This window comes from Passer montanus, unplaced genomic scaffold (assembly GCF_014805655.1).
Source record: "Passer montanus isolate IOZ18808 unplaced genomic scaffold, ASM1480565v1 scaffold98, whole genome shotgun sequence".
NCBI lineage: Eukaryota > Metazoa > Chordata > Aves > Passeriformes > Passeridae > Passer > Passer montanus.
The window spans coordinates 1,259,277-1,286,594 of NW_024375256.1; the positions used below are offsets into that span (position 1 = coordinate 1,259,277).

Sequence of the window (27,318 nt, forward strand, 5' to 3'; positions counted from 1 at the left end):
GAATGCTCCTGGGTTGGCTCGTCTGAGCTTCCAGCCACGCTCTGGCATGATTTCGTGTGCTGAGTTCTTGTGTTTAATCTCACTCTGCCTCTCAAGTGCAGAGTCTGGGTTTTGCTGGGTTCTTGAAATCACATCTGTGACCAAGCTGCTTGTGCTGCCCTTGTTGTTCAGGCAGGGGCACAGTGCTCAGTCCAGAGCTGCTCACTTAAAATAATCCTGCTCCTCACATGCAAAAAACACAGGGCATCGCCTGGGGCTGTGCGTTCCTGGCACACTGGACTCCTGGAGTCTGAGCTGGGAACCACTTCTCCCTGGTCAGGTGAAAAATCTCACCTGTCTCAGTGTCTGTAACTTCTGTTTGGGATGTTCATTCAAAATCTCTCCCTGCTTTTGAGCAGTTCACAGCGTTTCTGCTTCACATTAAAATCCAAACCAGCCCAAACAAGCAGCACTGATACAAAGCAGGAATGGGTCTTTCTTGTGGTGTGGCTGCATTTGAAAATCCTCAAATTCCCCCATCCCAGCCTACCTTCCCTCTGTGCCTGCAGCCATGTGCATCCTCAGCTTCACACAAAGTGTTGGCTTCGTTTTTCACAAGATTTGGTTGGAATTTGGCACCACACAGCAGCCTTGATTGGCCTGGCTCTTCTCTGGTGGCGGTAGAGCTTTGTATCTTGGTGGAGGCTGCACTGGCAAACCCACAGCAGAGAGGGAAGGGTGTTACATGAGGCCTGTGCAGGATTTGGGGAATCAGGTGAGCACGGTGTGGAGAAGGCTCTTGTTGACCTTGCTCTCTTTCCTTTCCAGGATAAAGATAAAGTTTCTCTAACCAAGACTCCAAAGTTGGACCGGAGCGATGGCGGCAAAGAGGTGAAAGAGCGAGCGACCAAACGCAAGCTGCCTTTCACTGTCGGAACAAATGGAGATCAAAAAGACTCGGATACAGGTACAGAAATGCCACATCCCTCCCTCAAACCCTGGCTGCTGGGGCTGGTGGGGAGCACCAGGATCCAGAGTGCAGCCAATATGGAAGTGTTGTACCAAATTCCTTGTAGTTTTTAATTGAAGAAAGAGGCACGTGGACAAGGGGCTGGAGAACTGCTCTGCTCCACACGTGCACATCTGTTCTTAGTGATGTTTGTAGGTGGACAAAGCCATGGCTGTGTGAGGAGACCTCCCTTCCTTCAGCTCTTGTCTGTTTTCCTTGTTTCTGATTATCCCAGTTCAGGAACTGTGGCTGGGACGAGCCATGGAGCAGGGCCTGCTTGTGAGAACTTGGAAAACAAGGGAATAAAGCTGAGTAGTCTTCAAAAGAAAATCAGCAAGTAGAATCTGGTCAAGCAAGTCAGTCTCGTAGCAGAAGAGTGGCTGGTGCATGAAGCCCCTGGATGGGCTGTTGGATTTGTTAGCAGTTGGGAAGAGCTGTCACAAAATGGAGAAAATGGTATTGTTTGGTTGTAAGGGGCTGAGCTGTGGATTTCTAGGCAGAGGTTTGTGTGGGTCCTTATTGTACATCCCTAAGAAATGTGCATTTGGAAATAGTTGTGGCCAGTGGTTGTGTAAAGAGATAAAACGGGCTGAAAGTTGGCAATGTGCTTGAAAATGGCACAAGGGCTGTGTTTGCTGGTGCTGTGTGGTGAGCCTGGCAGGTGGCCTGACAGGGGATGTGTCTCCTCTGCTTCAGGAGTGTCAGAAGGGCAGATCTGGAAGGGCCAGGAGTGCCACTGCAGCAGTGAGGGCTGTTCCAGGGGCAGGACACACGGGGGTGACGTGTCCTCCCCTGTTACCCCTGTGCTTTTGTGTGACTCTTATCTCAGACACATCCTCTCCTTCCTCTGCAGAGCTCTTCCCCTTCCTCTCCAGAGCTCGTCCTTCCTGGGGAAGTGGGTGAGCTGAGGGCTAGCAGCAGCCCAGCTCCCAGAGGACACCCAGAGGGGTTCATGGCACTCACAGAGCCATTTAAAGACAAACTGGGCTCTCACAAACTCTGGGAAGGTGTATGGGAGGTGCAGATAACCTGTTAGGTGGGGACTGGGGAGGAAGTGACTCAGCCACTGGGTTGGAGATCCCAGAAGGAATCACTGTGCACAGTCAGGCTGGTGCTTAGCAGGAGCCTGTTTCTCTTCCCTGACATCGTTCACTCCAGCAGGAATCAGATGCTGGAGATGGGAAGAGACTTCCTGGCACCTTGCTCTGCTCTTGCACCACTCCATTGCAACCGTGGGGTGTTTCAAGCCTGTGTGGTCCTTGGCCTGGCTCGAGCTAGAGGCAGGTACAGACGTGTTTGTGGTGCTCAGAAGCTGCACATTCTGGGGTGGAGGGGTCCCCCCGGCTCTGTGCTGCTGCCATCAGTGGCACCTGGCTGAGGACACAGGTGTGACACGCAGGACAGGCTTTTGTCTGGAACAGAGGACCCAGCCTGTGTTCCTGCAGGAGGCTGCTGCTGCCTGTTCTGCTCCTCAGCTCTGCTCCCAGCCCTCAGAGAAGTGGGATTGCACCATCGTGCAGGACAGGCTTTTGTCTGGAACAGAGGCACCCAGCCTGTGTTCCTGCAGGAGGAGGAGGCTGCTGCTGCCTGTTCTGCTCCTCAGCTCTGCTCCCAGCCCTCAGAGAAGTGGGATTGCACCATCGCTGCTGGCTGACCCCGGCTGGTTTATGTAACGTGCTCCTTCTTCCCAGGCCGTGTCCCTGGGCTGCTGTGTGCATGAGGGGGTGTGCTGGGATGTTCCACAGCCATGTGGAATTCAGCTGGAAGGACGTGGGAGCTGGGAGCGAGCAGAGCTCTCTCCTTGCCTCTAGTGGGGTATTTTTCTCCTCTTCAAGTGTTTAAACAATAGCGTGGATCCTCATCCTGATGTGTTGCAGTGACTCATTTTCCTTAGCACGGTGTGTGTTGCTTTTCTCCCGGATGGATCTGGCTCAGCCTTGACGTAGGTGCTCCATGTCTGGGGTGAGAAACATCAGAGCTGGGTTTGGCTCCCGTGGAAGGGCAGCACAACCCACCCGGGCCAGGTGTGGGGCAGCAGCTGCTGCTGCAGGATGGTTGTGGGGTAGGTGGGATTTTTTCCTGTAAGGGTGCTGAGGCCCTGGCACAGATGCCCAGAGCAGCTGTGGCTGTCCCTGGATCCCTGGAAGTGTCCAAGGCCAGGTTGGACAGGGCTTGGAGCAGTCTGGGATAGGGGAAGGTGTTCCCCCATGGCAGGGGGTGGGATGAGATGAGCTTTGAGGTCCCTTCCCACCTAAAGCATTCCAGGATTCTCTGGGCTCCCAGAGCCACTACTGGGCAGCACTGTGCTGAGCCCATGGTTTGGGTACAGTTGGTTGAGATCTAAATCTTTTAAAATAATCTTTCTCAAAATGGTTTCTAGAGCAACAGTTCTGGCTCTCGGGTTCCTCAGAGTTAACTAAATAAACTGTCTTTAGGAAAAAGAAAAAAATGGCATCGAGCCGTGAGCCTCCAGACTGTGCATGTTACAGCTCCAGCACTGTGGGAGCAGCATCTCTGTGCCTCAGACCTCTCCTCCTTCCTTCTCCTTGCCTCGTGTGGCATCTCCCCACATCCACAGGCGCTGCCCAGAGCCTACGTGCTGCCTGGCAGCCGCCAAACGAGCACAGCCAGCTTTCCAGCCAGCTTTCCTCCCAGCTTTCCTCCCAGCAGCTCCAGCAGCGCGCGAGGCCGCCTGCGGCTCGGCGGCCGTGTGCCACGCCGGGAGGGGGCTCAGCCCAGCAGCACCGGGTAATTGTGGTGTTAACAAACACGCCGAGAGCCAGCAGCAGGGAGCAGGGAGCAGTCCTGCTGGGAAGGCACCTGGCAGCAGAGGTGGGCACGGGCGCTGAGCCACGGCTGAGTCACGGCTGACTCAACGGCACCAGACTGCCGGCGTGGGGCCGGGCACTCCCCACCTGCCTCGGGCCGTGCCGGCGTGGATCCGCACCAACAGGTCCCTGCTGCAGAGCAGGACAGGGAACGCTGCTGGAGAGCAGCTGGGAGGTGCACGGGGCGCAGAACTCCGTGTGCCCGCTGCTCCTGCTGCCGATGGTTTCCTCAGCCGGGTGTCACGCTGTCACTTGAGTCCCTTGGCTTGAGGTGCAGCTGTGGATTCCAGGCCTTTAGTCATCAGCAGGGAGAGTTGGGGCTCAATACAAATCTCAGAGCATGCTGAGATGATTTTGGCCTCTGACAGCTCTCCCTGGGAGCTGGGAAGGCCTGAGCGAGGCTGGGTCAAAGCTGGTGGTCCCCAGCTGGGGGCCCTGCTCTCTTTGGGGTCCCACTGCCTCCCTGTGTGTTCCAGTCCCTCCCTCTTTGTCCAACTCTCTCCCTGTGTGTCCATCTCCTCCCCTGAGTGCTCTTGGAGGAACAAGGGAGGGAGAAACCCCACCAGCTCTCCCAGCTGGTGTGTGCATATCAACCTTTCTGGGCTCCGAGGGCTCTCCTGGTGCCCAGGGCTGATTGTGGTGGCTCGTGGCTGGCCAGGGAGGTGCTGTGATGGACAAGGGCCAGCGTGAATATGGTTGGCAGGAGCTGGCCTTGGAGCTTCAAACTCCTTCTCTCTAATCCCCCGAGGTTGTTACGTGACGCTAATTAGTAGGTTAGAAAATGCTTGATGAATCAGCTGACCCAAACCATCCTCTCCCGGAGCCGGCTGCTGCTTGCCTAATGCTGGAGTCTTTGGAGTGACACGGCATGGGAACGGGCTCGTTAGCCCCAGCTCGGCAAGGCTGGCGAGGGAATCCGTGAGAAGCAAATTGCTGGCTTATTAAAAAGGGCATCTGCATCCCACAGTGGTGTTTGTGCTGCTCCCTGGGCCTGGCTGCACTCCGGTGTGTGCAGCTGGGGGCTCGCAGGGGCTGCGCTGCTGCGGGGCTTTCTTTGCTTGTGTCACTTCAGTCCTTTTACTAAAATAGTAAGAAACTGTTCTCACCTAGCAACCAGGGAGAGAGTGAATGTCAGAGCTTCTCCCTTCCTAGCTGGGCTCCATAATGCCGGTACAGTGTGGAGAGCCTGGCACACAGCAGCCTTCAGATCACCCTGAGAAACTCCCCGTGTGCAGCAGCCATCTGGGCAGGGCTGCGCAGAAAACCAGGTCGTTTTATGATGGGAGCTGCCATAAATCTCCCTCCTCCCCCCTCATCACCTCCTTAACATGCAGAGGGAGAGGTTGCAGTGTGCTGTGTCTCTGTGAACCAAAAATCTATCAATGATGGCTTTTTCCTTAATACAAGAGCTTTTATCAGCGCTGTCTGCAGAGTGTCCTGGCCCCAGCTCCGGGAGGGGAGGGCTGGCCAGAGCCTTCCTCCCCCGTCCTCCCTCCTCCAGCCCTTTCTATTTCGTGGGAAATGAACGGTCTGGACTTGAAAATTGATCTTGCTCTGAATAACTCACTTTTAACATGGAGATTGTTGTTTGTGATGAAGCCTCTGGGTTCCTCTCACAGCACGTTGGGAGCCAGTGGCCACTCTGTGAAGGAGCTGCTTTTACACATCAGGGCACAGCTGTGGGGTCTGGCCCACAAATGTAGGGAGAGCACCTGGATTTGGACCACGGGCTGTCACACAGCATTAAACCCCTCTAGTCAAATTATATTTTAAAATACTGCAGCCAGTGGGGTTGGGCCCTGCAGATCCTCATCCCCAGGGAGCCCAGCTGAGCACTGGGGATGGTGGGCTCAGCTGCACACTGACATGGTTATAAAGGGGCTTGTTCCTCCTGCTGGCACCTTTTATCCGCTCCTGACTCACAGCCAAGGTCTCCACCATCCTTTCCAGCAGTGTGGGACAAGGCTCTGGCTCTGGTGCTCCATCCTTTGGGTGGGCACGAGCTCCCCATTCTATGGGAGCAGCTCAGGGCACCTTCTGTCAAGGCAGACCTTGCTTTTCCTCTTGTTTTCCTTTTTGGCACTAGGTTGATAAACCAGATCAGCCCCTGGCTGTGCCCCTGGTCTGTTGTGTGCATCATGCCTGTGATTTCCTGGTGCCAGGGTGTCCCCACAGCCCAGGCCATGTTCCTCTGCATTCCAGGGGTGTCCTGCTCACCCTCGTCTCTGAGCTCTTCACCACCACGTGCTCTGGCCTGTCCTGCTGCCCTCTCTTTTTGTCCACCTGTGCCATGGTGTTGCTTCCCATTCCATGCTGCTTCTGCCACCTCCAGCCTTCCCTCAGCCTGCTTGTCCTTCAGTTCTGGAGCTCCCCAGAGCCTTGGCGTGTGGTGGGGCTGTGCTGCTGTCATCCTTTCACCCCTGAGCCACGGGCCCACATTGCAGGTGCCCTGTGAGCCTGGGAGTGCATCCCCAGGGCCGGACCTGCTCTGCCCTGCTTTGAGCCAGCATGCTCCAAAACGTTCAGTGCCCTGCAAGTTCTGCAGCAGGAATGAGTCACTCCTACGCAGGCTGGGCCGGGCTGGGGGGAGCGCAGCCTGCTCTCCCGGGGGTGCAGTGCAGTCTCTGTTGCTGTCTGTGCTGCTCTAATTTATTCCTATTGATCTCTGGTGCTGCTCGCTGGGCTCGGCAGCGCCTGCAAAGCCCCTCTGGCCGGTGGGGCGGCACTCGGCACGAGCTGCTGCTGTGGAGCTGCTGTGGAGCTGGTATTTTTCCTCAGGGTTCCACCTCCCGTGCGTGTGTTGTCATGCCGAGCAGTGGGAGCAGATGCTTTCTGCATTACAGGGTGTGCTGCGTGCGTGCGTGGGGAGCGAGGAGCCGCGCGGCTCCGGCGTCCCCACGACCTGCCAGCGTCGCACCGCGCCTTGGGGAAACCTCGGAGAGGTTTTCCATCACCGCCCTGCTCTCCTCCTGCCCCTCTCTGTTTCAGCTGGGGTTCAGCCTGTGTCTGCACGCAGAGCCAGCCCAGCAGCTCTGAATCCCTCTCAATCTGCCCTGGGATCTCTATGGAGCTGCCGAGGCGCTTCCAGCAGCCCTGGATTTGTGCTCCCCATTGCAGCACTGCCCAGATTCTCATGTGGGCACAAGAATCACCCTCAAACTGATGCTGAAACCCCTTTGTCCTGGGAGTCTGCTCCTGCTCAGCTTTTGCAGCCTCGCGGGCTCGGTGTGGTGAAAGGCAGGAGCAGCTCCCGGCTCCACTCCTGCTTTCCCCTTTAAGCCTGCGCACGCGGTTCCTGCTGGCGTCAGCGCGAGGGAAGAGCCGAGCAGGATCCCCGAATTAAACCAGCCCTGATGCTCAGGAGGCTTGCAGAAGGGCTGAAGCAAGCAGCAAACAAGCTGCTTTAAAAATAGCTGCATGGAGGTGTGGTTCATGGAGCATCCGTGGGCTGCCATGGTCTTCCTCCCGCTGGGATCTGTGTGCACGGTCCAGCCGCTGCCGGCACTGAGGGCTGCCTGCCTGCACACCCCCGTGTCGCTGGGCTTTGTGCTTGCTCAAGGGCTTTTAGTGTCAAATAAGCTTTTTTTTCTGTCAGCCGAGGTGGGTGACACTGGCAGAGTTTCTCTCCAGTCACTCTGTGTTGCTGCAAGGTGTTCCAGAGGAGCAGTTATTTGGAGGCACAGGAGCAGGCTGCAGGAGCCAGCCAGCTGAGATCTCTGTGCAGGGACACCTTTAAATCTGCTGCAAATCTGATTCTGAGTAAAATCCTCTGGGCTGAAATAACACACGTGCAGCTCTGTGAGCCTGGCACCAGGCAGGGCCAGGAGAGCCAGCCCAGTGCCAGGCAGGGCCCTCACCCTGCCGGGGCTCAGGATGGAAAGTGGATGATGGGAGCAGCTCTGTCTCCATCCCCTGCTTACATCTCGGACCCAAGTAAGGATCTTGCTTATGTGGTCCCTCCACATTGCCTGAGGATTGTGCCACGCAGGGAGCCAGGGGCTGTCACGCTGCCCACGCTGGGGTGCCAGCACTGGAGCCACAGAATCACAGAATCATGGAATGGTTTGGGTTGGAAGGGAGCTTAAAGCTCATCTCCCCGCCCTGCCACGGGCAGGTACATCTCCCACTGGGCCTTTAGGAGAGGGTGTCACACCAGGTTCTCCAGGTGCCATCCAGCTGGCCTTGAGCCCTTCCCACCAGGAGGCACGAGCCCGAGTCCTCGGCTACCTCCCCACAGCGAGCGAGAGCACGGCAGCCGCTTTCCAATTTATTTTTATCTTGTTGATCACATGCTTTGTAATGTTAAATGTTCTGTGGAGGAGGAAATTTCTGCAACTGCAGAATGAATAGGAGTTTAGGGGGGTTTCGGTTGAACTTGATAATCAATTTTTGCAAATCCCAGGCTCGTGCTGACAACCTGCAGCAGCCAAGGGATATTAATGAAAATGTTCCCATTCTAATTGTGGCTCCATACGTGCGGAGCAGCCCTGGGCATCACGTGCTTCAGGGACTCTGCTTGGTGGCACCAGCCAAGATGTGACCCCTCAAGCGTCTTCGTGCCTGGCTTTGGGGCATGGCTGGATGTGACCAAGGCTGGGGGAAGCCACGCCTGCCTGAGCAGGGTTTAAGCAGCTTGGAGAGTCTCAGGGAGCAGGGAGGTGCTGCACACATGGATCAGGTGTCCCTGTGTCCCCTGGCAGGACACACAGGGCAGCAGCGTGGCTCCTGGAGCCACCCCGGCAAAGTTGTCTTCCCGTAAGCACACTGGATTTAATTTTATTTTAAGCCATTAAAAAACTGTCCTAGGATCTGATTTCATCTTCCAGCTCTGTTACAGCTGCCAGGATGACCAAAATGTGGTTTCAGAGTAGACTGGGATTCGCCTTCAATGCAGACATGTTTCCAGGGCTTGCATTTCATAGAATTATGAAATGGTTTGGGTTGGGAAGGACCTTAAGACTGATCTCATCCCACTCCTGCCATGGGCAGGGACACCTTCTGCAGGCTCCAAGCCCTGTCCAACCTGGCCTTGGACACTTCCAGGCATCCAGGGGCAGACACAGCTTCTCTGGGCAATGAGCAGAGGGCTTTGAAGAGGAGTGGCTGAGCTCTCTGCTTGAGAGATTCCCTGGAAGAATCGCTGTTTCTGAAATGTACAGCATCCCAGGAGCAGGGGTGGGTGGAAATCATTGCTCCAGGTGGGCCCTGGGCAGCAGAGGCTGGCAGCTCCGTGCACTGTGCCCAGGAAGGGTTTCTGGAGCTGGCTGTGCCTCAGCCACAGAGCTGCTGTCAGCAGGAGCAGAACATCCCCACCCGCTGCTGCCCTCCTCTGCCTGAGACCTTTCCTCGGCTGCGCTTGGTGGGCCAAGGAAGAAACCTGTGCTGTGGAGCACAGTCTGGTGGCCGTGTGTGACCCTGTCCATTGGTGGTTCCAGCTGGACTTTGTGTGGAGGCACCAGAGGCTCCCTGCAGCACTCAGCACTCCGCTGGCCGCGTGCCCGTGACCCACAGGGGGCTGAGCAGAGCTGGGGGAGAGGCTGCAGCACTGTTGGTTTTTATTAAGGTGAAGCTACTGAGGCACCTTCAGGGTGCCCAGAGAAGCTGTGGCTGCCTCATTCCTGGAAGTGTCCAAGGCCAGGTTGGACAGGGCTTGGAGCGCCCTGGACCAGTGGAAGGTGTCCCTGCCATGGAGGTGGGACTGGATGAGGTTCAAGATTCCTTCCCACCCAACCATTCGATGGTTGTATGACTGTGGTTTGGGGGTGGTTGCTCTTGGTCTCTCACTAGGAGCTGCCTTTGCAGCTGGATGATTTAGGAGACAAGTATCAGGCTGGATTTGGGATGACAAGCCAGGCACTTCTGGGGTTTCTTCCTCCCCTCCCCTCGTGTTTGTTTGGGATTTTTTTAGAGGGTTGCAGAAGACCTGAGGGCAGGTGGGTGCTCTGGGCCAGGTGGGAGCAGCCACTTTGTGAGGAGAGGACCAGCCTGCTGCTGCCCACACCTGTTTGGCTGCAGCCTCCTAGCTGTGATGATGATGATGACAGTGATGGGTGTGATGGCCACATTTCTGAGCTGCCAGCCTGTATCTTTCAGCTCTCCTTGCTGATGCTGTTCAGTGTCTCCAGCTGGGTCCATGCTGTGGTGGTGTCAGTCTGAGTGGGCTCCTCCAGGTGCCCTGGCATGGGATGGAGGCTCCTAAAGCAGGATGGCAGGTGCAGCACTGGCTGTGGCCCCTCAGAGGGTCTGTTCCCTCTTTCCTCTGCTGCTCTTTGGTGCTGGAGGAGAATGGGAGGCTGCTGGAGGAGCAGGAGGCTGCTGGGGCATGTCCTGGCTGCACCTTCTCTGCTGTGAGCCTGGGGGGCTGCTCCAGGTGCCAGGGCTCCCACTGCAGGGATCCATCAGGGATCATCCACAGGGACCCACCCCTCAGCACAGGGATCCATCAGGGATCATCCACAGGGATCCCTTCCTCAGCACAGGGATCCCTCCCTCAGCACAAGGATCCCTCCCTCAGCACAAGGATCCATCCCTCCGCACTGGGATCCATCCCTCAGCACAGGGATCCATCAGGGATCATCCACAGGGATCCATCCCTCAGCACAGGGATCCCTCAGGGATCAAGCACAGGGATCCCTCCCTCAGCACAAGGATCCCTCCCTCAGCACTGGGATCCATCCCTCAGCACAGGGATCCATCAGGGATCATCCACAGGGATCCATCCCTCAGCACAGGGATCCCTCCCTCAGCACAGGGATCCCTCAGGGATCATCCACAGGGATCCCTCCCTCAGCACAAGGATCCCTCCCTCAGCACTGGGATCCATCCCTCAGCACAGGGATCCATCAGGGATCATCCACAGGGATCCCTCCCTCAGCACAAGCTTTTCGGATCTGTCAGTCCCACGCTCAGACAGCAGCACGGCTTTGGGCTCCGCTGGCATTCACGGCCTGTGTCCCTGTGTCCTTGTCCCACAGAGAAGCAGGGTCCCGAGCGGAAGAGGATTAAAAAGGAGCCCGCCACCAGGAAGCCTGGGCTGCTCTTCGGCATGGGCCTCTCGGGGATCCGGGCAGGGTACCCGCTCTCCGAGCGCCAGCAGGTCGCTCTCCTCATGCAGATGACAGCAGAAGAGTCTGCAAACAGCCCAGGTGAGACTGCGGGAGCTGCTTCTGAAGGGTGGGCAGGCAGGTGGGGGCTGCAGCCAGGGGGTCCCAAATGTCTGGAATTCCCGGTTCCCGGGGTCACCAGGACTGAGCTGCCACCCTTGGCATGGTGCAGGGGGCTGGTTTGCTGCTCTGTGGGGTCTCACTCTCCCACAGGGCTCTGCAGGTGACTCCAGGTGTGGTGTCACTGGGTTCTGCACTTGGCTCTGGCTGCCCTTCCTTTTTCCAGTGTCCCTCAGGTCCAGTCCAGGCCACCACCCAGCCCGCCCTGGCTGCTCAGCTGGGGCTTTGGCTCCATGGGAGCATCCTCCACCTCAGCTCTGTGTTTCCCACAGGCCTCTCAGTAAAGGAGGATTGTGAATGAAGACAAAATATCATCCTCTGTAGCTTTTTTGTGTTTCTTCTCTTGGAAGGGGATAAGATGTGTAACCACAGCTGTAGCTTGAGGTGTGGAGTAGCTGGAATGTGTTTACCACAGATTTTGTGTTCTAGTAATTTTTATCTGTTGCAAACAAGTTCCCCCCCAGTTTTGGAGGCTCAGTGCTATCCATGTGCTCACATCCACATCCTACACACAACACTGCAGCTTTTAGCCAAAAAACACCAATCTCACTGCTTATGTTGCTGTTATTTGGGAAAGCTAAAAGGAAAAAAGCTGCAGAGCATTCCAGTGTTCTCCCAGGAAATGCAGTCTCCTCCCAAGGCCGTCAGGCCTCACATGTGCTTGGTAAAAGGCCACTTCCCTCGGGAGCTGAGGTTTGAGGGTAAGGAGCTGCATTGTCTGCTCCCAGATCACGGGATTGCCCACAGTGTTTGCCAGGACTGCAGCTCTCCAGTGGGTCTGGCAGCCCGCAGTTCCCATCTCCGTGGGACACACAGGCTGCTCTGTTCACATCCACACCAGAGCTTGGGCTGCCTCTTGCTGCCTTGTGGTGAATGTTTTGGGAAGAGCCGAGACCAAACGTGATGCACGAGCTCCCTCTAAGGGCTTAGGAATTCCATGGAATGGCAGTCCCTGACGTTGTTTCTCTCCTCCCTGCAGTCGACACAACACCAAAGCATCCCTCTCAGTCTACAGTTTGTCAGAAGGGAACTCCCAACTCTGCCTCCAAAACCAAAGATAAAGTAAATAAGAGAAACGAGCGAGGAGAGACTCGGCTGCACCGCGCTGCCATCCGCGGGGACGCCCGGCGCATCAAGGAGCTCATCATCGAGGGTGCAGATGTCAATGTGAAGGACTTTGCAGGTAACAGCCCAGGAATCCCAGCTTTCTCCCCACCTGGTTGCGTGTTCCACCTCCAAGAACATCTCCCACCAGAAAAAGTAGTTTGTTTCTAACATGGGACTGCGCTTTGGAAAGGGGATTTGCCAAAAATTGTGGTTTTGCTCTTTGAAGAGGAAAAAGTCTTTTTGCCCCTTAAAAAACAGAACAAACAACAACAAAAAAAACCACATAAAAATTCCCCAAAGCATCAGTTTTCTTGTTGGAGTTTGGGAGCAGAATTCCCAGGCTGTGCAGTCTGCTTGAGGTGGTGAAGCTGGGCTGGGCAGGATCCAGAGAATCCCTGGAGCTGGTGTGGCTCCACACACCAAAACTGACCAGGCCACTCCCTTTACTTCTGCTCTTCCACGGGGGTACTGTGTTGGAAGTCTGGAGGGTGATTTGCAAAGGGAGGTGGGCAGGATTAGCTCTATTTTTACTTAAAATAGAAGGAATTACGTGCAGAGAAATACTGCTGAGAGTGGGTTTGGAAGTCAGCTATCTGGAGTTGGGGGGCTGATACCTGTGAATTTTTGGGTTGTTCTTAAGGATTGAATGTGGAGGTGCTGCTGATGGGGAGGGAATGTGAAGGGCAAGGTTCGGCTCCCACCAGACTCCCAAGCTGGAGGATTTGTTAACCATCCTGACCCTCAGCTCAGGAGTATTGCCACCTCCTCCTCCTCCTCCTCCTCAGCAGTGCTGCCAGGCTCCTGCTTAGGGTGGTGGGATGAGATGGGAACAGCCCTGAGTCCTGCAGGAGAAGGCAGCCATGGGATGCTGGTGAAGGGGTGATGAAGGTGCCATTCAGTGGGGCTGGATCAGCCTTTCTCCAGCACGTCCAAGAGCTTGACTTTGCTCTTTGCTGTTCTCTTTGCATGATTTTGGGGCTATAAATAGATATGGCTGTTCCTCCACCCGTGTGATTAATCCCAGTGCCAGACTGAAGTATCAGTTGTGATTAATTCCGGGCACAGGTGCCCCCTCCAAAGACTCTGAGGGAAGGTAACGGAGCGCGCTCCCACGGCGCTATCAGCAAAACACCGGAGCCGCCGCGCTGCGCAGCTTCAAAACAGGCTCTGCTTAAAAATAGTCTGTTGGAACACGATAAAATATTTTGTTCTGTGCTCTTCAGAGATTCGTTTGAGAGCTGGAGCTGCCATTGCTGTGGAGACACTGCTGTTTGGTTTCCCCCCCAGCCCAGGCCAGTGTTCCTGTGTTTGGAGAGCACACAGAAAATCTGTGTGGGGGCTGGCCTGAGCCCTGTCTGCAGTTCTGAGCTCAGGCCTGGTCTGGGTTTCTCTGACAGAGGGTTTGGAACCTAAAGCCAAGCCTAAAAAGCTTCACAGAAGGCTGGAGAGGGACATTTCACAGGACCATGGAGTGGCAGAACAAGAGGGAATGGCCTTAAGCTGACATAGGGCAGGGTTAGATGGGATATTAGGAAGAAATTTTTCCCTGTGAGGGTGGTCAGGCCTTGGCGTAGGTTGCTCAGAGAAGTTGTGGCTGCCCCATTGCTGGAAGTGTTGAAGGCCAGATTGGAGGGGAATTGGAGCAACCTGAGGTAGTGGAAGGAGTCCCTGCGGGAGAGGGGAATGGATGAGCTTTGAGGTTGCTTCCAACCCAAACCATTTCATGATGGTATAAAGGGGAATGGAAAAGACCTGCCTTTCACATGACATCAGCAATTCTCCTTATTTCCCGTATAAAACTTTCCATTTTCAGGGGCTGTGTCAGGTCTGGCAGATGCTCTGACTGTAGCACATGCTATGACCAGAGGGAGAAGGGGCACTGATGCTGTTACTGCCTGGCAGGAGCAGCAGGGCCGAGCTGCGCGTTCCTTCCTGCTGTGCCACGGGGATCCGGGCACACACATCAGGGCAGCACAGCCCTGACCACACTGACCCTGCCGGCTTCCCCCGTGTCTCAGTGTCACTGTGAGGGTGGTGCCGTGTCCTGAGTGTCCCTGTCCTTGCAGGCTGGACGGCGCTGCACGAGGCCTGCAACCGGGGCTACTACGATGTGGCCAAGCAGCTGCTGGCGGCGGGCGCCGAGGTCAACACCAAGGGGCTGGACGATGACACCCCCCTGCACGACGCGGCCAACAACGGCCACTTCAAGGTCAGGGTGCTGCCATCCCCTGCCCTGCTCTAAGTGACTCTCCTGGGAATTTGTGCTTGGAGCAGCTCTCTGTGAAAACACAGATTCTGGGTGGTTTTGTCTCATTTCTCGTGGAGCGGGCAGGAGTTGGTGTTTGAAACCAGGTTGGACAGGGTTTGGAGCAGCCTGGGGTAGTGGAAGGTGTCCCTGCCCATGGCAGGGGGTGGCATGGGATGGGCTTGAAGGTCCCTTCCAATCTAAATTATACCCTGATTGTATGAATTTCCCTGTTTCAGAGCTGTTGAGTGGTTATCCCCCTGCACTGGGGGAGTTCATTCTTCTGGAATTGGGACAGGAGCATGATTTTGTGCCTTGTTCTTCCCCCTTCTTTCCTGCCCAGATTGGTTCTTAGAATCACAGGATCATTAAGGTTGGAAAAGACCTCCCCAGTCACTGAGCCAAACCATTAACCTGCTGCTGCCAGTGCACCACTAAACCCTGTCTCTAAACATTTTTTGAATACTTTCAGGGATGGTGATTCCACCACTTCTCTGGGAATGTTGCTGGGACTTCTGTCTTATGTTAGTACCACAAGGCACGTTCTGAAGACACCAAATTTTAGCTATGTATGAAAATCATGCAAAAAACCCCTTGGAATCAAATCATCATGAGCATCTTCAAGCCTCAATTTCTCTTTCCAGGTGGTGAAATTGTTGTTGCATTATGGAGGGAATCCTCATCAAAGCAACAGGAAGGGCGAGACACCTTTGAAAGTAGCGAATTCTCCCACCATGGTGAACCTGCTGCTGGGGAAGACCACGTACCCCTCCAGTGAAGAGAGCTCCACAGGTGAGACTGGCCTTTCTGTGGCCTGCAGCTAACACAGAGACCTTAGGAGGATAGGGAGGTTGGACTCTTGTCAGGTGCTGCCATGGTCAGGAGCCCACCTGTAGCTGTAACCCAAATTCAGACAACATAACCACCAGCTTTAGCTTTGGGGCTGTTTGCCCTGGAAGCCAGCATTGAAATTACTTCCCTGGTGCAGTTGGGATGTAGGATGGCAAGCCAGTTGCAGGTAAATGGCCATCTTACTTTGGAAGGTGGGTAATTCCAGTGGAGAGGAGGAGGTTTGCATGCCAGCCCTGTGTTCCTGTTGTTCAGCTATCCCAGCACTGATGTTTCTGTTTCTGCTTCCAGGCTGTCCCTCCTAGAGCCTCTTCCTCCAGTGCCACCATTGTGGGACACTCTGCAGGTTTTAATTAGCGCAAGTTAAAGTTTTCAGTCTTATGGAGAGCCTTGACCTACACTGTATGCAGTCATAACCTTGTTCCAAAGTTCTCATGATACACCCAGGATGTTATTTTTAGGAATATCCCCTGCAGGTTGGAGCTGGAGGAGCTTCCTTCCAAAAAGATCTCCCAAGCTGTTGGCTGCCACCTTGCAAAGGCTGGGTGAGGCCAAAGGGCGTCAGGGCTGTTTGCAGGGGTTGGTGTGTGCAGGAGACCAGTGATGTTCCCTCCCCAGAACCCGTGGCAGTCCTTAACACACTGTTCTCTCTCTGCAGAGACCTCAGAAGAGGAGGATGCCCCTTCCTTCGCTCCCTCCAGCTCCGTTGATGGCAATAACACAGACTCAGAGTTTGAGAAGGGTTTGAAGCACAAGCCCAAGGCCCAGGAGCCCCCCAAAACCATCACCCCTGTGAAGGATGAGTATGAATTTGATGAGGACGATGAGCAGGACCGGGTCCCACCGGTCGATGACAAACATTTGCTGAAAAAGGATTACAGGAAAGAGACTAAAGCAAACAGTTTCATTTCCATACCCAAAATGGAAGTGAAAACTTATACTAAAAATAACACAATTACACCAAAGAAAGCTGCCCACCGCATCCTGTCGGACAGCTCGGACGAGGAGGAGACCAGCGTGGCCGTGGGCACGGGGGAGAAGCTGCGCCTCTCCACCCACTCCATATTGCCCAGCAGCAAAATCCGGGAGCCCGCCAGCGCCAAGGCACCCAAGGAGAAAAGCAAAGTAAAAAAGAAGCGGAAGAAGGAGACAAAAAGCAAAGAGGTTCGGTTTGGCAAAAAAAATGACAAATTTTGTTCCTCTGAATCAGAGAGTGAAAACGTGGAGAGTGAGGAGGATGATAGAGACTCTCTACAGAGCTCTAGCTGTGTAAAGGACTCAAGGCTAGTGCTAAAGGAATCCTCCTTGTTTAACTCTCTGTCTGCCTCATCGACCTCTTCACATGGGAGTTTAGCATCCCAGAAACATAATCCCAGTCTTACAGAACAGCACTCCAAGCACTGGAGGACGGACAATTGGAAAACCATCTCTTCTCCAGCTTGGTCAGACGTCAGTTCCCTATCGGACTCCACCAGGACGAGGCTGACGAGCGAGTCAGACTACTCGTCCGAGGACTCGAGCTTAGAGTCACTAAAGCCAGTCAGGAAGAAACCAGAGCACAAAAAGAAAAACACCCCCCACAACACTGTTTCTGAGAAAAAGAATTCATTCCATAGCAATGTGGATGGAGCAATTCCAAAGCTGGACAAGGAGGGGAAGGTTGTTAAAAAGCATAAAACAAAACACAAACATAAAAACAAGGAGAAGGGACAGTGTCCCATCAGCCAAGACATTAAAATAATCAAAACATTTTCTTTTGAGTTTGAGGACTCTAAACAAAAGCCTGAGAAAGGCTTGATAGTAGAGACAGAAAATCCAGTTGAAAACAAGTTGAAAGTGTTAAAGCACGATAGGGAACATGGTAAGAAGGAGGAAAAGCTCCCCAAAGGTAAAGCTGAGGAGAAGGAGTGGTTGTTTAAAGATGAGACTGGAAAATCCTCAAAAGAGGAGAAATCATTAAGAAAAATCAAAGATGGTAGTAAAGACCTGAGCAAATCCTTCAGAGAAGGATTGAGTAAATCAGAAAAAGAGAAACCTGTCAAGGAGAAATCTCCCAAGGAGGAGAAGCCGAGAATACACAAGGAGGAGAGAAAGAAGAAGTCAAAGGACAAGCAGTCCAAATCTGAGAAGAAGAATGAGCTGAAGGAGGAGAAGGTTTCTAAACTAGAGAAAGAAAAATCCTTCAAGGAAGAGAAGGAAAAATGCAAAAAAGAAAAGCTTTACAGGGACGAGTCTGGGTTTGATGAGTTTAATAACAAAACTCAGTTTGCCGAAAGCGAGGACACAAAGTTCAGCCTTTCGGACGATCAGCAGGAGAGGTGGTTTTCAGATTTGTCCTCTGATTCATCCTTCGATTTCAAGGGTGAGGACAGCTGGGATTCTCCAATAACGGATTTCAGGGAGATTAAAAATGACACCGTGGCCAAGCTAATCATAGAACCTGTGAAAGAGGAAATTAAAGACAAGAAAAAGGAAAATAAAATGAAAGACAAGAAGGAATACAACGAGAAGAGGAATGAAAAGGACACTTTCTTAAAGAAAAAGGAGCGGGATTATGTGGAGAAAAGCTCTGAGAAGAAAAAGGACCAAACAGACAGGCACAAAGTTACTCCCAGTTATTTGCCTGAAAAGGATAAGAAAAGGAAGGATTCTGTGGAGACTGGCAAGGAAAGGAAAGAAAAAGACACAGGTGAAACCAACAAAGACAGAAAAGATTCCTCTGACGGCTCTAAAGAGCGAAAAGATCCCAAGACGAAGCAGGAGGAGCCCTATCGAGATGACTTCAAGGAGTATGGCTGTGAAACGTTCTTCAAGGATAAGTCTGACCCTGAGTTCAGTGGCAAAACCCTGGAGAGCTGGGAGAGGCACCATTCTGGGAAGGAAAAGGAGAAGAAAGATGCTCCTGATAAAGAAAAAAAAGAAAAGGTGAAGCCAGAAAAATACAAGGAAAAATCCAAAGAAGGAGACAAGGAGAAAAATGAAAAAGCTGCTCCAGAGAAAATCCTGAAGGACAAAGAACTAGAGAAGAGTTTCAAAGAGAAAAAAGAAACTAAGGAGAAATACAAGGATCTTCACAGCAAAGACAAAGAGAGGAAGAGTTCCTTCGACCAGGTGAAGGAGAAGAAAGAGAAAAACTTTTCCACAGACAGAGACGACTTCTCCGAGAAGAAGGATGAGAAGAAAGGCAAGGAGAAGAGCTGGTACAGCATCGCCGACATCTTCACGGATGAGAGCGAGGACGAGAGGGACGATTACAGCCTGAGCGGGTTCAAGGTGGGCGACGCGGCCGGCAGCGAGGTGCATCGCCTGGACAGCCTGCAGGACAAGGACGACGGCGCGGCGGCCGAGAAGGAGCTGTACCCCGACAAGCACCGCAAGTACTCGTCTGACCGGCAGCACTCGGAGAAGCAGAAGGACAAGGAGTCCAAGGAGAAGAAAAAGGACAAAGGAACATCGGAAGGGGGGAAGGAGAAGAAGGAGAAGAGTTCCTTTGAGAAGCACAAAGAGAAGAAAGATAAAGACTCCAGTGAGAAGTATAAGGACAGGAAGGAAAGAATGTCCATAGATTCCACTCAGGAGAAGAAAAACAAGCAAAAGCTCCCAGAAAAGGTTGAGAAGAAACACACCAGCGACGACAAGGTGAAAAGCAAACATAAGGAGAAGCCAGACAAGGAGCATTCCAAAGAGAAGAAGTCTTCAAAAGGAGGGGAGTCAGAGAAGAGCCTGCTGGAGAAACTGGAGGAGGAGGCTCTGAATGACTACAGGGATGACTCCAATGACAAAATCAGCGAGATCTCCTCTGACAGCTTCACAGACAGAGGGCAGGAGCCAGGACTCACCAGCCTCTTTGAGTCTTCTAACCTCTCTCTGACCGACGCCGCTGAAGAAAAGTTTAAGGACTCTCTCCCTTTACCCTGCCTTCAGGACAAGCTCAAGGAGAAGGAGAGGCACCGACATTCCTCATCTTCCTCAAAGAAAAGCCATGAGAAGGAAAAAGCAAAGAAAGAAAAGACAGAGAAAAAGGAAAAATCAGAAGAATTCAAGGACTCCAGCAGCAGAAAGGATTCCACTCATTATGAAAAGGATTTCTCTGTGGATGGGGAGGCTTTTGGCTCTTCCTACAACATGAAGGCAGACGCTGATGAGGAACCGGAGAAGAGCATTGATTACTTATTTTCTGAAAAGAAGGATAAAAATGATTCTGAAAGAGAGCTGTCAAAGAAGGCGGAGAAAGAAAAGACTTATGGTTCCAGCACCATCAGCACAGCTAAAGAGAAAAAGAAGCGGGATAAACACAAGGAAAAATGGAAGGAGGAAAAGGAAAAGCATAGGGACAAACACACAGATGGCTTCTTTAAACATCACAAAGATGAGCCAAAGTCAACACTCAAAGATAAGGACGGGCCTCAAGTTACCACCTTTAAAGATAAATCCAAGGAGGACAACCTCAAATTTGGCGAAACCAAACTGAAGGAGAAGCTTAAGGAGAATCAAGACAAAGACAAATCGGAGTCCATAAAAATAAGCAATGGGAATGAAAAAATAACCCTTTCCAAAGACAGCGGCAAGAAGGATGCCAGGCCAAGGGAGAAACTTCTGGGAGATGGTGATTTGATGATGACCAGCTTTGAGAGGATGCTGAGCCAGAAAGACCTGGAGATCGAGGAACGCCACAAAAGGCACAAGGAGAGAATGAAGCAAATGGAGAAAATGCGGCACAGGTCCGGAGACCCCAAGTTAAAGGACAAACTTAAAAGCTCAGAGGATGTGCGCAAGAGGAGCCTGGATCTGCCAGCCAAGAAGCCACTAACACTGGACACGCAGCTCAAGGACAAGAAACTCAAAGAGTTGGGTCCCCTGACTCCTATTCTGTCACCAGAAAACAAGGCACAGCCTGCTGTGGGGACAGACTCCAAGGACTGGATCACAGGTCCTCAGCTGAAGGAGATCCTGCCAGCATCTCCCAGGCCAGATCAGAACCGGCCCACGGGCGTCCCGACCCCGGCATCCGTCGTGTCCTGCCCGAGCTACGAGGAGGTGATGCAGACTCCCAGGACTCCATCGTGCAGCAACGAGGACTACACGGACCTGATGTTCGAGTGTGCGGACTCTCAGCACTCGCTGCCCATCTCCACCATGTCCATGAACGCCTGCTCTCCTTCCTTCTTTGACAGATACAGCAACGTTTCCAGCGGGCTCCCCGAGAATCCCAGTCAGACCCCGACTCGCACCATACCCTCCTCAAACCTCTACCGTTCCATCTCAGTGGATATCAGGAGGGCTCCCGAAGAGGAATTCAGCGTTGGAGATAAGTTTTTCAGGCAGCAAAGTGTCCCAGCAACATCAAATTATGACTCTCCTGTGCAGCATTTAATGGAGGAGAAAGTTCCCCTTCCCTCTGTTCCTGCTGAGAAGTTCCAGTGTTTGTCTCCTGGGTATTACTCCCCGGATTATGGAGTTTCCTCACCCAAAGTGGAAGCTTTGCACTGCGCACCGGGAGCCGTCAGCGGGGTCGCCCAGTCTCCTGAAAGTGTCTTTTCTGGTTTACAAGCAAAATCCTCCCCTTCGCACAGGGATGAGTTGCTGGCTCCTTCAGTGGAAAGTGCTCTTCCCCCCGACATCGGCATGCCCTTGGATACCACAGAGGAGCAGCAAGCCACTGCCTCCATCATGCCACCAGAATCCACCTACCTACCACCCATCGAGGAAAACCATTTTAGTTCGGGAATGCCTGAACAAAACAACATAGACTGGGATAACCCTCCTTCCCGAAACCCAGACACCGCCATTCCTCCCAGCCTCATGGGCAACCCCGCAGAGCACTCTGTCACCTGGTCCATGGGCTCGGAGCTTCTGATGAAATCTCCCCAGAGGTTTTCCGAGTCCCCTAAACCTCCACTCTGTTCCTTAGAGCCAATTCATCCTGCGCCGGTAGCCTTCATTCCCACAGAGACTTCCTACCCTGTTTCTCCCATCTCATACCCTCTGTCAGTGTCTGAACCCAGGCTGGAGGAAGTCAAGGAGGATGCTGAGGAAGCAGTTCCAGCAGAAATTGCAAATGCTGAAGAGCAAGCTCCATACATGTCCCCTACTAGGTTAGACACCTTCTTCAACAACTGCAAGCCCCTTCCAGAAGAAGCACCAGAGATCCCTCCAGAGCCTCCATGTGTGCCAGCAGAACCTCAGGCCGAAGTCGTTGCTGCACCAGAAAACAACTATTTGGAAAACAACAACGCAGCACCTGCAAATGCAGAGGAGGCGGTGACGTGGCCAGACCCCTTCACCAACACCGAGGATGAATTGGACCTTGGCCCCTTCTCGCTCCCAGAGCTGCCACTGCAGCCTAAGGACGTTGCAGAGACGGAGATGACCGAGGTGGAAGCGGTGGAGGAAAGCCCAGCAGCAGCTCCAGAAGCGAGCGCTGGGATCATCAAAGCCGGCGCGTCCGTGATGGCGTCCGGTGAGCCCGAGGAGCCGCCGGCCAGCCAGGCAGCGGCCACCCTGCCCACGGACACAGAGCCACCAGCAGAGGAGCAGAAACCAGAGGTGGCCGCGCAAGAAGCCACCTCAGAAACGCTGAACACAGCTGAGGAGAAGGCAGCGGAGGACTCGGAAGCGCAGGTGTTCCAGCAGACCCCGTCCGAGCCCACACAGGAGAGCAAAGAGGTGGAGGCCGTGCACGAGGAGCTGTCGTCGGCTGGCGGGGTGGCAGAGGGCAGCTCCCAGCCCTGCCCTGTGCCCGTGGCCAGCTCCGAGGCTGGCATTGCACAGGACACTGCCACAGCCCGTGGTGGGAGCCAGGCCCCGCCACCCCCGGCTGACGCACCTCCCAGCAGCGCTCAAGCAGAAATTGTGGAACCAGTACAAAAACCAGTAGCAGAAGCTCCCAAACCACCCAAAATAGAAGAGATTCCTCAGCGGATTACCAGGAACCGGGCTCAGATGCTCGCCAACCAAAACAAGCAGAACGCCGCCGCGTCCGAGAAGGAATTTCCTCCCGTCTCTGCGCCCGTCACGCGTGCCAAAGGCCGCATCACGGAGGAGGACGATTCCCAGGCTCAGCACCCGCGGAAGCGCCGCTTCCAGCGCTCCAACCAGCAGCTGCAGCAGCAGATCAACACGTCCACGCAGCAGACGAGGGAGATGATCCAGCAGACACTGGCAGCTATCGTCGATGCCATCAAACTGGACGACATCGAACCTTACCACAGCGACAGGTCCAACCCCTACTTCGAGTACCTCCAGATCAGGAAGAAGATTGAGGAGAAGCGGAAAATCCTGTGCTACATTACTCCCCAAGCTCCGCAGTGCTACGCCGAGTATGTCACCTACACAGGCTCCTACCTGTTGGATGGCAAACCCCTGAGCAAGCTCCATATTCCAGTGGTGAGTCACCTCTCTCCTTAGCCTCAGGAACTCACTGTTACACACACATCCAAGTTGTCCCCCATGCCCTGTCACCACCTTGCAGTGCCAATGTGCCCCAACCTGCCTTTGGAATATGACACCAAACCTGAGCCTGGGTGAGTGCCTGGCTGTGTGGTAAATGCAGCCCCTGAGTTGCTGCATTTCTGCAAAGAAGACCTTGGGCTGTGCTGAGGGACCTGAGGTTTGGTCAGGCTTTAGAGCAAAGTTTGTAAGAATCTACTAGATTTGAGGCTGGGAGGTGAAACTGCTCTTGCAGCAATGTAGTAACAGGATGATGAACCTGGAACATGGGAAAAAGGTGGCTCTTAACTCCTGCCATTGTTTTCCCAAGCTCTGCTTTTGACTTGGCACTGGGATCAGCATTTCGCTGCTGTGCTGCAGGAGCAGCCTCGCTAATACAAATGCATGAATAAACGTGGTGCTGCAGGTGGTAAATCTGGGCTCCAGGCTGGAGGAGAAGTGTCAGTGTGACCAGGCTCCATTCCTTGCTGCACACCCTGTCCCGCAGCACGAGTGCGGGTCAGGCTCTGGTTGTTCTTGCCAAGTCCTCACCCTCACTGAGTCTGAGCGCTGGCAGGACCTTGTCCCTGGCAGAGCTCCCCAGGCGCCCCTGGGATGTCCCTCCCTCCCTCCCAGCACACATTTCAGGGTGCAGCCCCGGGCTGTGCCCCTCAGAGGTCCTGCTCTGACCCCTGCCTGTGCCCGCAGATCGCGCCGCCGCCGTCGCTGGCGGAGCCGCTCAAGGAGCTCTTCAAGCAGCAGGAGGCCGTGCGGGGCAAGCTGCGGCTGCAGCACAGCATAGAGCGGGTAAGGACACTCCAGCTGGGGGCAGGCCCCCGATTCCCCCTGCTGGCGAGGCTCGGGCTGCCACACTCACTGCTCTGCTCTTCCTCAGGAGAAGCTCATCGTCTCCTGCGAGCAGGAGATCCTGAGGGTGCACTGCCGGGCAGCGAGGACCATTGCCAACCAGGCCGTGCCCTTCAGTGCCTGCACCATGCTGCTGGACTCCGAGGTGTACAACATGCCTCTGGAAAATCAGGTCAGTGCCTGCCTCAGCGGTGAGGAAGTGTCTCAGGGGCTCTGCAAGACCCTGAGGGAGATGGGCTTTTCTGGAGGGATGGAGGGAAGCATGGAGGCAGGAGTTACTAAGGTTCTCCTTGCTCAGGTCACCCACCATGGCACACAGGTGTAGCATGTCACCTCCCCCTGAGGGCAGGGTTAGACGGGATATTGGGAAGGAATTGTTCCCTCTCAGGGTGGGGAGGCCCTGGCACAGGATGCCCAGAACAGCTGTGGCTGCTCTATCCATGGAAGTGTCCAAGATCTGGTTGGATGCATTTTGGAGCAACCTGGAATAGTGGAAGGTGTCCCATGGCAGGGGGTGGAATGAGATGGGCGTTAAGGTCCCTTCCAAGCCAAATTATTCTGTGACTTGGAACATCATTTGTCTGATTATCTAATTGAACATGGGATGCGGGGAGTTCATGTCTCTTAGGAGCAGAGTTGGCTCAGCTTTATCAGTGAGACTTGGGACCCTCCATCCTTCTTGGTCAGGATATCTGCACACTGGAAAGGTTTCCTTTACTACACTCTGAGATGTTTTCTCCCTGTGGAAGGAAGGGAAGAGAAACATTACACTGCTGCATTGCAGGAGGGATCCTGGGCAGGGACAGCATCCTGGGATTTATTAGCAAGCTGCGTATTGATCCAGGAGCTCTGATTTATCCCTCAGCATTTCCCAGCCAAGTGTCTGTGCTGCTGCTATCCTGGCGTCAGTTGAAGGAGTCAGAGAGGTGCAGGTGCTGTGATGGGCTGACATGGACAGACTCCCTGCAAAGCAAGGAGAAACAGGGAGTATGTGCACGTGGGTGCATCCCCACCTGAGGCTGGACCCCTGGAAAGGGCTGCAGGAGCAGCTGGCAGCAGTGGTGTCCATCCTCCCTCCCTGCAGGCACTGCAGTTCTGAGGAGTGTGTGCCCCTATGAATATGGCCTGTGAGACCTGCAGCTGCTTAAGTACAAAACTAATCCCATGTCCCTCCCTTTGCTGTCCCATCCTTAGGGAGATGAAAACAAATCGGTCAGAGACCGTTTCAACGCGCGACAGTTCATTTCCTGGCTGCAGGACGTGGATGACAAGTACGACCGGATGAAGGTGAGAGCTGTGGGAGCCCCGTGCTCCAGCAGGGCCATCCCAGGAGGGTTCTGCCTGGGGCTGGAGCCCGGGAGCTGCCTTAGTGGTTTCCAGAACAGAGTGGGTGTGCAGAGATTGTCAGGGCAGCGTTGCATGGGATGGATGCTCTGGAGTGCTGACGAGCCTTTCAAACCCAAACTTTGGGGTGTGCCTCGGCTCCTTCTGGAGCTGGGCTCAGCAGAGATTCCAAATCCTGTGTGTGGCACCCCTTGCTGCATTGAACACTGTGCCCACGGTGGCTGCATGTCCCCTGCCTCTGCCTGCCACTCAGCCCTCACGCCCGTTGTTGTTTCCCTATCCAGACATGCCTGCTCATGCGACAGCAACACGAAGCAGCTGCCCTGAACGCGGTGCAGAGGATGGAGTGGCAGCTGAAGGTGCAGGAGCTGGACCCCGCGGGGCACAAATCCCTCTGCGTGAACGAGGTGCCCTCGTTCTATGTGCCAATGGTCGACGTGAACGATGACTTTGTGCTCTTGCCGGCATGACAGTTCCAACCCAGGAGACATCTCTGAACACTGGCAAGGACGGGAGCGCTCCGAGGTCGGGCGGTCGAGCTCACATTCACCCTTAACCGCTTGCTGATGAATCCCTGGTCAGAGGAGGAGGAAGCAGCTATCGGCAGAAAACAAAACAATAAGAAAAATAATTGCACTTTCTTCACGACGTGTCCCTCGCTGCCGGACTGCCGCGGCCCCGCGGGGCAGCGGGCGGGCGCAGCTCCTTCCGCCGGCGCCCGCGGCGGGAGGCTCCGGGCAGCGCGGGCAGCGGGCGCTCGGCGGCCCCGGGACTGGCCGAGGCGCGGAGGGACGAGGCCAAGGACACCGTGGGTGTGTTGCAGAAGCTGCTGAGCGGGGCCAGCAACCACGTGAACCATGTACTTGTGAACACCGTGATTTCCAGCTCTCTGTTTTCCACCGGGCGCGCGGGTCTCCTCTCGGAGAAGCTGCAGGAGGAAACCATGGGGGGAGGGAGGGGGGTGTTTGAGTTTCTCGTTCCATCATGGGTATGTCTAAAAAAAAAACAAAAAACCAAAAAAAATACTACAAAAAAAAATTACACAAAAAAAAAAAAAGCAAACCAATTAGAAACAAAAGGACAGTGTCCGAGGTGGGCGGCGGCTCCGGAGCGGGGACAGCTCCGGGATGTGCCGGTGGCCCCGCAGCAGCCGCTGGGGACGGGCAGAGGAGCCGCCGGCGCGGCGCGGCACGGCCGGGGAGACGGCGACGCAGAGAAAGGACTTTGCCAACTGTGTTTTTAATGGAGTAAAATCCACGTGGTTTATATATTTTTTCCTTTAATCTTGGGCATTTCGTTTCTCTTTCTGAGAACATAACTTGAAAACACTACAGAGCCAATACTCATATAAAGAAAAATTGTATCCCATAAATGCTGTACAGTTTTTATATACATTAACAATGTACTTTTGCTGCCTTCTAGATAATTTATTTTGCAACACATTACTGCACAGTTGTAAATAACTTATGTACTGTAACATCACTTTCAGTTATGTGTAAAGAAATAAATAAATTAATTAAAATTATCTTTGTATTTATAGTTCACCCTGGGCAGCAGTTTCCCTGTCAAGGAGAAGGTTGCTCAGATCAGCTGCCCATGGCAGGGGATGGAACAGGATGAGCTTTAAAGTCCCTTCCAACCCAAACTGTTTTGTGATTTTAAACATCCTTCTCTCTTTTCCACACCTCTCTGTGTGCAGTGGGGTTGGAACCCTCCAGGGGTGGCTCATGAGGAGAGGGGACCCCCCTGTGTTGGTGAATTCACTGTCCCCAGAGTGACTGAGCGGGAGATGCTGTTTTGGGGTTGCAGGGTCTGGGCAGGGATGGGTGGATCCAGGCAAGCTCAGTCCTCACTCAGCTCAGGGATGCAGCTGGAGGCAGATCCCAGTGCCTTTCCAGGAGATCTGTGCCTTCCCTCCTGCTGCTGCCCAGCCTTTCCTGTCTGCCAGCCCCAGGCAGGAGTGAGAGCTGGCCCCCACGGACCCTCTGCCAGCTCTGGGTTCTCCAAATTCCTCTGCTGGGGACCAGAGGGGACCCCTGGATTCAGCCCCCCTCACTGCCATCAGCTTTGCAGCCACTTCAGGAATTTTCCATGGCGAGGGCAAGGGAATCCTGGAGGATTTCACTCGCATTGCAGCAGCTTCAGAAGAGCCAGGGGGTCCCACTGCCCCCTGCCCACCCTCAGCCCCTGCCTTGGCACCAGCACTGGGGCTCACACAGCCACAGCAGGACGGGCAGTGCCATGTCCCAGCTGCAGAGGGATTTTTCCCCACCCTTTTCCTGAGCTGTGGGATGGGTGTGTTGGGGCACTGGGAGCTAGTGTGGGACCAGGGGCTGCTCCTGTGTCAGGGACTTCAAGAAAGCAGCCACAGGTAACAATTGTTCTTGGATTAATTTCCGAGGAATTTTCCACAGTGGGGGCAGGGAGGATTTCACTCCA

The 27,318-nt window shown here is 54.2% G+C and overlaps 1 protein-coding gene across 2 annotated transcripts in view; it reads left to right on the plus strand.

Annotated features, from left to right (window-relative positions):
* The window catches only part of ANKRD11 (ankyrin repeat domain 11), a 120,823-nt gene extending 94,419 nt beyond the window's left edge, over positions 1 to 26,404 (plus strand). For both annotated transcript variants that reach the window (XM_039696463.1, XM_039696464.1), the window contains exons 4-13: positions 808 to 946; positions 10,791 to 10,961; positions 12,019 to 12,222; positions 14,213 to 14,355; positions 15,036 to 15,183; positions 15,899 to 22,626; positions 23,377 to 23,475; positions 23,564 to 23,707; positions 24,730 to 24,822; positions 25,164 to 26,404. In XM_039696463.1, coding sequence (XP_039552397.1) covers positions 808 to 946; positions 10,791 to 10,961; positions 12,019 to 12,222; positions 14,213 to 14,355; positions 15,036 to 15,183; positions 15,899 to 22,626; positions 23,377 to 23,475; positions 23,564 to 23,707; positions 24,730 to 24,822; positions 25,164 to 25,349 — 8,055 coding nt within the window. In that variant the 3' untranslated portion in view covers positions 25,350 to 26,404. The remainder of the gene's footprint in view (positions 1 to 807; positions 947 to 10,790; positions 10,962 to 12,018; positions 12,223 to 14,212; positions 14,356 to 15,035; positions 15,184 to 15,898; positions 22,627 to 23,376; positions 23,476 to 23,563; positions 23,708 to 24,729; positions 24,823 to 25,163) is intronic.
* Positions 26,405 to 27,318: the final 914 nt, after the last annotated feature.